The following is a 12,194-nucleotide window of genomic DNA, read 5'->3' as shown; positions in this document are numbered from 1 at the left end:
TAAACACTAGACAAACATCTTCCAGTTGTGGGAATCGAAGCCACGGCCTCGGACTCAGAAAGGCAAATAAAAAAAATATATTATTCAGTTTCCATGGTAACTAAAATGGGAAACAAAATGTGTAATGTATTCTATCTCATTCCCTCCCATACATTGATGTCTTCAAGTTTCAAATCGCAATGATACTAAAGAAATTGCACTTCAAAAAATCTCTCATCCGATTTTTATACATTTATGCTCACATTAATGTGTACCTTTATAAAAAAACTAGCTGTTGCCCTCGACTTCGTCAGCGTTAATTACGGTTTATTACTTATCCCGTTGGAACTCTTAATTTTCCTGGGATAAATTAGGTCATGTTACTTTCCGTCGTTCCAACTAACTTTATGCAAAAATCAAGGACAAACAAACTTTCGCATTTATAATATTAGTCAGGATAGTAAGGATTATTCAGATTCCATGATAAATAAAATAGAAAACAAAATGTATAATTCATTCTCTCCTATACCTTTATTTATGCTTACATTTATGTCTTTCTTATCTACATATTATTCAGTTTCCAGGTAACAAAAATAGGAAACAAAATGTGTATTGCACTCTATCTCATACTCTTCTATACATTTATGTACCTGTTTCTTTATCGTTAACCATTTTTGTTTCTACAGTTTCAAATCACGATTCTAAATATCTCTTCGAAAAATCTCTCATCTAATTTCCATAACGCCTAAAGTATGCCTCAATTTCAACTATACACACTAAATGTAGGGTAAACTTATCATACCCTTCTGTGCGTTGAGGTAAAAGAATTTACGGTCTACCAGCTAAGACCTAAAAAATTAAAAAAAACTATTTTTCTATTTGCTAATAACGTTCTTAAGATACAGGCTTATAGCATTACCGCATTAAAAAAATACTCAGATACCTATTCAAGGGTCAAACCTACTACACCTCCACCCTACCAAACTCTACTTTCTAACTACTGAGTTTCTTGCCGGCTCTTCTCGATAGAACCTGCTTTCCGAACCGGTGGTAGAGTCACTACAAACATACATACTTGAGTTTCAAAAGTGCATATCAAGTAGGCCTACTTGAAATAAATTAATTTTGAATTTGAATTTAAACTACAACAGTTTTTTTCAACTTATTTTCTATCTCCAGTTCTATAGATAAATGTAATTAAAAACAATAATAGACGCTCTCTCCTCGGACACCAAGCGTAGGTTCAAACCTATTACACCACTTTTTGCGTCAGGTACTTTCTAATTATGGCCGTTCTTTTCCTAACAAATAACTATTTTTCTATTTCCTAATAACGTTCTTGAAATGAAGACCCATCGCAAAAATGCAATTAACGAAAAAAATAGGCCCTCTTACAACGGTTGTCTACCGTAGCAATTAATCGTACAACGTGCAATTCTCAATCTAATTACGTGCATGTAAGAACTGTATTCGCATGCGATTTTAACGAGACCAAATCACGAGTGTTCCGAATTAGGCTGCGGTCGCATTATCCGACATCAAAAACATTTTTGGTTGGAAGCGGTGTGTTAGGACTTCGGCTTTTTTTTCTATTGCCTTTACAAGTTAGCCCTTGACTGCAATTTCACCTAATGGCAAGTGATGATGCGATCTAGCGCGGTAACGGGCTAACCTGTTAGGGGATATGGTCGTTATATAAGCCCTTAACCCTACTCGGTTCGCTAAATCGATGGCGGCACGTCTTTGTCGGAAGGGTGGTAACCAGTCTCAGCCAAACACTCCCTCCAGATCAGACCGAACGAACGAACCCGGCACCTCCTTCCTAAAACCACAGAAGGAATGCTCTAACTTTTCAGAGGTTTGGTTATATTATGACGTGCTTTAACGGTAAAGGAAAACTACTCGAGGGAACCTGCATGCCTGAGAGTTCTCCATAATGTTCTCACTTGGCCAGCATGGAGGACTTCAACTTGATCACAAGCACAGCTCTTCTCTCATCTCCGGCTAGATAACAAAAATATTTTAAAATTTGTTGTTGGAAAAGAGCAACTGCTGAGTTTCTTTCCGGCTTCTTCTCTGTTTACTCTGCTCTCCGAACCGAAGGTAGAGTCACTACAAACTTATGTACGTATAACTAAGCCTACTTGAACGAAACTAAATTGAATTTGAAACCTCTTTCGTTTTGAGAGGAGACCCGTGTCCAGTAGTTAGCCGATTAAGAAATCATAAATAAATAAATAAATATACTACGACAATACACACATCGCCATCTAGCCCCAAAGTAAGCATAGCTTGTGTGATGGGTACTGAGATGACTGATGAATATTTTTATGAATAATAGGTACATAAGTACTTATAATAATATACAGATAAACACTCAGACCCTGAAAAGTAGTCTTGTTCATCACAACAACACTTTCCAGTTGTGGGAATCGAACCCACGGCCTTCGACTCAGAAAGCAGGGTCGCTGCCCACTGCGCCAGTCGGCCGTCATCATGAAGATGAAATTCTTATTTTTAAATAATATGATATTATGGGAAACTAAAGTATGCAGGTTAAAGCAAGTACTTTTTTATTGCTCATTAAGAGCCTTTAGGAATACCTAATTATGAAGTCACTTTTCGACGAAATTCGGCTTCAACAATAGACAAAATATTTATACGTTTCTCTCTTAACGGACCGTTTATAATATGAGTATTTATTTACATTTTAAGTAACAATAACAATTTATAATATCGCTGTTTGAAATCTTCATCACGTTAAAACCAAAGCCTAGACTCTACTAGGAAACTGGTTTGATCTCACATTTAAAACACACTTGCGACTTTTTGTTGCGCAGTCTTTGCACGGCGTCATAGCTAGTGGCATAGCATACAAAAAGTATTCATAGGGTAGGACTTAACGGGCAGATAATATATAATAAAAAAAATCTCAATTACAAAACGATCTCAATTTGAAAAAGGTTTTTATCAAGTTTTTATGACTCGTAATGGATATTTTCTCCTTTTATATCATGTGCCCGCTTAATTCATACCATGTATGCACACCACTGTCAGAGTCAGTTAGACTATCATAAAGTTTAGAGATAACTTATATCAAAGCACGGATAGTACAGAATGCAATCTATATCTGTATCTATCTAAATGACGTTAAGATTGGTTAAGCGGTTACGCTAAATAGGTAACGTATACAACAAAACAAATGATAATAAAAACCCCGTAGGAATATTCTTCTTAGTATTTTCCCGGGCTACAAAGTGTGAGATATCTTTGTGCCAAATTTCGTTCGGTTGATTCAAACATTACATATGTTGACAAACACAGAATTAAGAACATACAGAAGCCGTGTACACGACTAATATTGAAGCATCAAAAACTATTCCACTTTAGAATGGTATCTCGAACCAACGCTTAGTCACTTCATACCATTACGCAGTTGAAAGTAATTATTTTACCTCTAATGTTCGTGCATGCAATGTGCGTGCACCATAAAACGGAAAAATGGGAAAAAAATTGTGAGCTAGCAACATTCCGTAGCTGTAAAGTGATACAAGGCGTTTTCACTGTTTTGAACACAATACACAGCATGCAATAATGGCTGAATGACGCTCTTTAAAATTTCCCATCCTTTTAGTCCTCAATATTATACTGTTAGTATTATAAATGGGAAATTGTGTTTGATTATTGGTTTGTCCTTCCTTTACGCCCTTACCAAGCGACCTGTCAAGTTGATTGTTAAAAGATCTGAGAGTAACATGGCTCCATTTTATTCTAGCTTAAGCACAGGCAGAAGACAACAATTATATCTCCCGATTATATCCCCTGCTAAACCTGGAACATGGAATAGCAGAAGTTTACCCCCGTTTATTATTACACACATATTATTTAGCCATTATTTCTACTCGTGCGCCAGAGCTCTGTGAGTTGATAAAGCTGTGGGAGAAGATATTTTTTTATCCTTTTCCGGGCAGAGAATTATCTCCTGTCCGTGCTAGCCGTGAAAATATTCATAAATAATATTTTCAATTGACGGCCGACTGTCGCAGTGGGCAGCGACCCTGCTTTCTGAGTCCAAGGCCGTGGGTTCGATTCCCACTACTGGAAAATGTTTGTGTGATGAGCAATAAGTGTTTTTCAGTGTCTAGGTGTTTATATGTATTTTCTAAGTATTCATGTATGTATAATTCATGAAAATATTCATTAGTCATCTTAGTACCCATAACACAAGCTACGCTTACTTTGGGGCTAGATGTCGATGTGTGTATTGTCGTAGTATATTTATTTATTTTATTTATTCAATAATATTCTCCTTCGTATAGGCTGTTAATTGAATATACTTATGCACGGTTTAAGGGAACAGAAATCAAACCTTTTGTCGCACAACACGTCGCTAATGTGCGCTTACTCCAGACTGATACCAAGAAGTAGGCCGGCAACGTTCTAACAAAGACGTTGTTTATGAATTCCGTACATTCAGTAACGCAATACTATTGACCTAATGCTATATAGGAACAATGGCTTTTATCTGACGACTTGGCTGTTGGGCCCCGAATTTGATAACTCGTGAGAAAATAAAATATGATACGCGCTTATTGTCCTCATAAATCAATTATAAAATACTTCCTAGACCACACAATGCGTACGTGCGGTTCATCAATACCTAAAATCAAGGGTATTTTACGGTACAAAAATACGAACTGCAATATCAATCTCCTACTGATTTCGTCCTGGTCATCCTTTTAGACTGGCAAAAATAATATGCGAGCCTCGAGCTCGTAATTATGTCTACTATTTTCTCGTCCTGTTTCTTAAAGATAAGACGAGAAAATTTTAAGTTATCCAAACTCAGTAGGGAATTATATTTGTGATCATTACTTATCTCACTATTCCGTTTAAAACTAAGTAAGAGTAAAATATGCCCAAAAATGTATTATAAAAAGTTAACTAGACCACTCGTCTTGTAAGTACGATTTTCAGTTTTTCATCATAAACGCCTTTATTGCGTCAGGATTCTGTGGTTTGTTGGTGAGGATTTCGTATAATAATTATTGATATTTGGGTTATACTTTTGATTAGAGGCGGCGATAGCGATCGCGCCCATTGAAACAAATATCGCCCTTTAGCTTATCCGATTGTACACAAACGAAATTGGGGGCAAACTCTATTTTTAAATCAGTTTCAGTCATCTACACATAATATCCATAGCAGCTACAGACTACATACTTATAATATGAATAATTTTGCGTCGAACTTGTTAAAAAAAAATGTGAATGCGCCTGGAAAAAGAGTTCCCGCAAACGAGGTTTTAGTATCTATCTATTAAAAACCTATAAACACATACCTGAGTTGCTTTGAGTATATCAAAGCACCTACTGGCGTTTTTAAACGCGCGGCTAGGAAATCTAGTTTGAAACCGCACTTAACAAAAAACGTTGCACGTTTGAAACGTTTCATTTAAATGTTTGTTTAAAGCTATTAATCATTCCAGGAATATATTCCGGGAGGTTCTTTATTTCCGGGAATGTGTGAAACAGTTGTTGTCGCAGGTTTTACGGAAATTGTGAGCTTGACTGTAGCAATGCAATACGTGATATTACTTGTACGGCTGGAAACATACCGTTAGGACTGGCACACAGTGAGAAAAGAACCGCGCAATTTTTTTTTGGTATTTGTAACTCTACAAATCATAGCCCGAGAATTAAAAATTGCGATGAAATCATCTGGTGTGTGATACTTATTTTTTTTTTATTTAAGAAATTATTTATTGATCTATATCATTTTACAGAACCGTATATGCATACATACGACACAAATAGTAAAACACAAGATAACATTTACTTAAAGGCAAAATCACCTATTAAAATATACAGTATAATTACAATAAGCAACTCATAACATCTTAAAATTATACCACTTATAAGTAAATTGCGAAATATTTGTGGATATTTCTGCTTTATACAAAAATATTGCAAAAGAGGGTACAAGCATAAAAAGGTACTTGTTTGTTACATGTAAGTGTCGCGCGGCTTGCGTACGAAAACGTTAACAAATTGCGCGAAACGCTTCACTTGACCACCGCCGCTTTCGGTAGCAAGCGAGAACCGGTATGATGGTAATGTGCGTCTGTCATAGGTATTAGTCACGCACACACACACACGGTGTGTGATACTAACATATATGTCTCTCACCGAGAAAATTACCAAAATCGCGAGGTAAATTACCCATTACTAGGATCTATCGTTCTACAATGTAGCAGTATGTTTTTCCCACAGCTGGTTTGTTATTCTTATATTTATATATATATATATATTATAGTTACATTTATATATATTTTATTTATATATTTGTATAATTTTAAATCTTATTTATTGCACCACCTCAATTTTCTATGTTTTTTCCTTTTACGCCATTGGTTGCCTGGAAGAAATCGCTATGTAGCGATAAGGCTACCAAATTGTACTCTCTTGATATGTATTTATATCTCTGTAACTACTTTTCTTTTCTTTGGTGTACAATAAAAGTGTATTCATTCATTCATTCATTCTTCTAATTAAACACGTAAAGTAATCGTTGCAGATAGGGAAAGAGGACAAACCTCTGCGGTTTTTTCGGTGCTTTTATACTAACCATTTTGATGTGATTGTTATATTTGATAAATAAATAAAACGATTGCAAGCATTTCCACGTAAACAACTTTTTCCACTATCTCTTAATGACTTTTACTTATTACTGACCTTTACAGTACCAGCTTCTGAGTTGAACTGTTGATATGATAACCAGGTCGCCTATTTATACCCAGCGGCGTCGAATCGTCCAGAATAAAATAGATGAAAATCGAATCAGCTTGAATTTATATCTACTTTAGTATATTCTTTGAGATTTCTCTTTCAAAATCTGACAGGTCCTGTATCCCATTTATAACTAAATGTATTCCTGTACACTTCTGCCATATCTTATATTTGTTTTTTTTTAATTAGATTATATCCCAATTTAATCGGTGTGATCTTCTTCCAAATCTAGGTAATTATACACCGTTCTCTAAACAGTTCGCGACACATCATAGACTTAAAATTATTGATAATTAGTTATTAGATTAGTAACTCTGTATGTAAGTTGGTGTGTATTGTTGTGGTCAATAAAATATATTCTGCTAGATTAGATCTAAAGATCACTTAACAATACACACACTCTTGTATACATCACGACGCGTTTAGCGTTTGTAGTGTGATTCCAGTCATAGAAGGTTTCCTTTTATAATGAGCATTTGAAAAACATATCTGTATACACACGTTTTTAAAACGTAATCTCTCCGCATACTTACTATCTTTTTATATATTACTGGGTAGTTTTCGTAACGGCTGAAACGATTTTGATAGGACTTCGGTGAGACTCCCACGAGCTAGCGAGGACTTTGCAAAGAGTATCTTATCTACGCTAAGTTTTACTGCGTCTAGCACCATCTCATATTCGGTACAACGATTGTACTTTTAGATATCGACACAGTGGTAAGACTAAGGTCTTATAAGTGTGGGCCCCGTGTTCGATCCCCGGCGGGGGTTAATCGGAAATTATATTTGACGAATTTTCTCTAGGAGGCTTCGGTCGTGAACAATTACCACCCTACCAGCCAGGACCTTTCCACTAAGCGATTAACGTTCCGCTACGATGTCGCGTAGAAACCTATTAGGGCATGGTTTAAATATAACCCTAACAGGTTAGCCCGTTACCATTGTATACTGCATTATCACTTACCAGCTGGTGAGATATTGCAGTCAAGGGCTAACTTGTTCAGGAATACAAAAAATACTGTTGGATTGCTGCCATGCTCTCCACGTGGGCACCGCCAATTCCCTAAATTCCGGTTGATCGTAACAATTTTTCAATATTATAAGTCAATACTCAACAGTGTTGTAATTTATTTTTATTTGTTACAGCGGACCCCTTACCCGGCAAGCATGTACCACTTGAGAGCTACGAGAGTGAATTGGAACGGGAGCACGCACTGCCGACGTCCGTCCCCAACGCAGACATACTTAAGACTAACAGCAATCCAACCTATCACAAGCCCAGGTAAGCTCGGTGCAATGCTGCCAACCTAACAGCGACATCAAATTTTAAACACCATCTGTTGTCGTTTTGATATAAAGACCGACCAAGTGCGAGTGGTCCCAACTCCCTCTATTACATAAAACGGCAAGAATATCATGCTATTGTGTGGAAGCCCCCTTAAATATTTAATTTAATCTGCTTTTTAGTATTTCTTTGCACGAAGCGAAATACATCATCTGTGAAAATTTCAACTGTCTAACTGATTCATTACAGTCAGTACAGTACTGGTGACTGACGGAAAGACGGACGGACGGACATCGGAGTCTTAGTAAGAGGGTCCGGAACCCCAAAAATTTCCATTATAGGTAATCTCACTTTATTTTTTAAATTTCCCTACTAGTTAGCCCTAAACTGCGATCTCACCGACCGTAACTGATGATGCAGTCTCAGATAGTAGCGGGCAAAAGTGTTTTTGGTGAGACAGTTATATTAAACCTATACAACTAATTTGACAGCTGATTGGCACAGTGGGCAGCAACCCTGCTTTCTGAGTCCAAGGCTGTGGGTTCGATTCCCACATGAAAAAAAGTTTGTGTGATGAACATGAATGGTTTTCAGTGTCTGGGTGTCTTCTGTATATTGTAAGTATTTATAAATTTTATTCCTAAAAATATTCATCAGTCATCTTAGCACATATAACACAAGCTACGAAGCTTTCTTCCTGATTACAAAGTAAAAGCACAAACATATTAAGAATTTAATTACGTTATTAATAAAAAAAAAAAAAATTGTAGAATGAAACATTTTGTAAGAACATAAATGAAACGCTAGTCCATAACACAACATTAATATATTAGTTAATAGTAAAAAAAAAAAGATATCTGGAAAGATAGCGAGTATGCCACTTAATAGGTCTTTAGAAATCGGCTTACTTTAAACTTTTTGTTACATTATTTATTTACGTCATTTACAGCCATTCCCCAAATAGCTCCCGGTAATTCCGGGAAGAAATTAAATCATTACCGTAAATTGGGGTTAGTGCCTCTTAAAGTTAAATATCCTTTACGGAGCGTAAAAGTTTCATCCCTATCAAAGCTTAATCCTTTTGAGGAGTAAAAATTCTGTAAAAGTCTGTTATCCGTTCGCGTCTAAATTTAGAATAATTTATATTGTTAACCCCCGTCGTAATAACGAAGGGGTTGTTATATAAGTATGACGTATATGAGTGCGTGTGTGTGTCTGCCTGTGGCATCATATTTAACGAACGGACGAACTGATTTTGAGGTTTCAGAAAAAAAAACATTTTTTGTGTTCTTAGCTATGTTTTATTTCACCAGATTATTCTTACCACGCGCTTGCAAATTTTAAAACAATCAGATGGATGCCTCAGTTTGTCAAAAAATTCAAATTCAAAAATATTTTATTCATGCAGACCTTATCACAGCTTTCATACATTTAACAAGTTAAAACTAATGTTAGGTGATGGTGATAACTGCATTCGTTAACTTAAAACTGAAGCTACAAGCACTGCCCAAACTGCGCACTGGTCTATGATGAGCCCACAACAAACTTAGACTTGTTCACAGTCGAGTTACTGTCTATCTATGAAGTTTGAGCATTTCATACCCAAGCATTCCCATTTTTATCATACATGTAATACTTAATATTATAATAAGATTTTTCTATAAGCTTATGTTTTATATAAACTTTGAACTAATTGAGAAACCACTTAAGGATTTCTGAGGATACTCTAATATAATCCAATATCTTATGAATACTTTAAGTACTAAGGCCGCCTTTGCACCCTAACGCTACGAAATGTCGTTGTTTTTTTGTAATGTCTATTTGTGTAGGAAGAAAATCTTAAACTAGACACTCTGTTTTCAATAACGGGCCAGTTTTTTTCCCAGTTCATCCACTTTTTAAATCAAAAAAGAACACTAATCGAACGTGCGTTAAACCAGAGAGGCCATAACAAACAATAACGATAACGATTTAATCGTTATTCGTTTAGTCGTTATCCGTTACTATAGTTATTGTTTTATTACATTGGATTTATTCGCAAGTGAAACTAAATCGAGCTTCGACACTGGATTCAATTTATTTGCGAAGCCAGCGGATTGAATGTGGATTTAATGCCAGTAATTGAATCGCTTTTGAGTTGCAAAGCTGCATTTTATAAAAGAGTTGAAGACTGGTCACGTCTGCGCTCCAGCTGGGGGTATCAGTACTGAGGTTTTGTACATGACTAAATTCTGATTTATTCATAAACCCGACGAAGTGGGACTAAAGCGGCACACACGCACACACATCACATACACACACACGCACACACATACACATTATGTTAATTTACCTAAATTTCAGTGTACCTAAACTTATTTGAAAATGCAACTTACATCATTTACGCATATAACGGATGTTCTAATGGAAGAGCGGAGTCTTCTGAAACAGGTGTACTACATCTAAAAGAAGGATCCAAACTTACATTCTTGTTAAAAATGTAAAAATTTGAAAAATAATCTATTTTCGATTTTGATTTGATGTTTGGCTACATCGCTAAACCTGCGTCAAGCAGAGATCAATGTTGCGTCATGCGTCAAACCAATCACTCACTCTTGCTTGAACGTGCACTTCATATTGTGATCGATCAAACCGTGCGTCTCACTAACGGCCAATAACAAGCATGATTTCTAATAAGAACACCAGTAGTAAAACTTTTTGTGACAGGACTCGCCCGTGAAAAAACTAACATGGCGTTAGTACTCGGTTCCACGCGACATCGTACCAAAACGCGAAATCACTCTGACGGTGTCGGATCCGTAACAAATGGTAAAGAAAATGTAAGCAATATATTAAAAAAAAACAACCGATAGAGCATATATTATATTAAAGCATTTATAATATGGATATTTTTTTGCAAAAAGTCGATTAAATAATATTAGCCATTAATTCCAAACGGTCACAGATTCACGAATAGGCTTCGTCGATATAAACTCGTTTCGACGCTTCGGATATATAACTTCCTACGCACATAGCGTTGGAGACAAAGTAATAAAGCTACTATTACAGCACAATAAAGTCTCATATCCGCTGAAGCTTTGTCAGTCTATCCCTACGTGGAGGAAGATCATAATATTTTCGGTATCCTTGAGATAAATTTTGCCCAATTTTTATATTGGACGCAGGATTTGTTGGCCAGCTGTTAGTTTTGCGCGACTTAAAATTAATACCCTGACGCAAAACATGTTTACTGCCCTAAACAAAAACAAGCACTAAAAATCTTACTGACTACTCCATTATTATGGAGCCCTGGTACGTCCACCCCAAAACCAGAGCAGTTCCAGCACGTTTTTATATGAATATGTTACTTTCATATACACTTTCTTTATAAAGTATATATAGATATATATTTATATATATATGTTCAATGGATCACCAAGTCCTGGGTTCGATGCCCGAGTCGGCAGAAAATAATTTAAGTATCGATTTTTTTTAACCAAACTTCGCTATACGTGGAAGGAGTTAGAAAATGTGGTGTCCATACCCGTGCCTCGCAGAGCACGCATCGCGCGTGTGGTAATAATTCAACCTCCAATACAACCCATATTGGAGCACTGTGGTGGGTCTTTGCTCCAAAACCCTCACTCGTATGAAGATGCGTATTCCGAACAGTTAATAAAGTGGTGCTGATGATGATAATTTAAATTAGTTCCCATCTATTTACCGAATGAGATGATAGGTGCATAACCGAACCATCACCCTCTTAAAACTAGGCCAACCTTGTTCGCTCTACATAATAATAAATAACTTAAAGAATCTCGGAATTTTAATAAAAAAAAAATCGCCCAGTCACCCCCCCACCATCAATCCGTCGACTCAATCAATCACGGCGAACAAGTTTGAGCTTTTGTCGAAAGCGGAATTCATTACTCAAGATGAAACTTCTTCGAGAAATTCCGGATTGTTATTATCACACAAAGATAGTAGTGGAAGGCTTCCGCCGTGGCTAGTTACAACGCATAAGCGATTTAGCGTTCTGGCACGATGTTTCGAAAAAACGATCAGATGTATAAGTTTAATATAACTCAAAGGGAAATCAAATATTTCTTTATCCAAGTAGGCACATAGATTATTTTGATGCGTTCATAACATACAAAATATGT

The 12,194-nt window shown here is 36.2% G+C and overlaps 1 protein-coding gene across 1 annotated transcript in view; it reads left to right on the top strand.

Annotated features, from left to right (window-relative positions):
- LOC120634490 overlaps positions 1-12,194 on the top strand; it is a 59,093-nt gene that overhangs the window by 20,636 nt on the left and 26,263 nt on the right. Inside the window, exon 2 of the mRNA XM_039905134.1 lies at positions 7,914-8,049. Coding sequence (XP_039761068.1) covers positions 7,914-8,049 — 136 coding nt within the window. The remainder of the gene's footprint in view (positions 1-7,913; positions 8,050-12,194) is intronic.

This window comes from Pararge aegeria, chromosome 24, assembly GCF_905163445.1.
Source record: "Pararge aegeria chromosome 24, ilParAegt1.1, whole genome shotgun sequence".
Taxonomy (NCBI): Eukaryota; Metazoa; Arthropoda; class Insecta; order Lepidoptera; family Nymphalidae; genus Pararge; species Pararge aegeria.
This window is presented reverse-complemented; position numbering and strand designations above follow the sequence as displayed.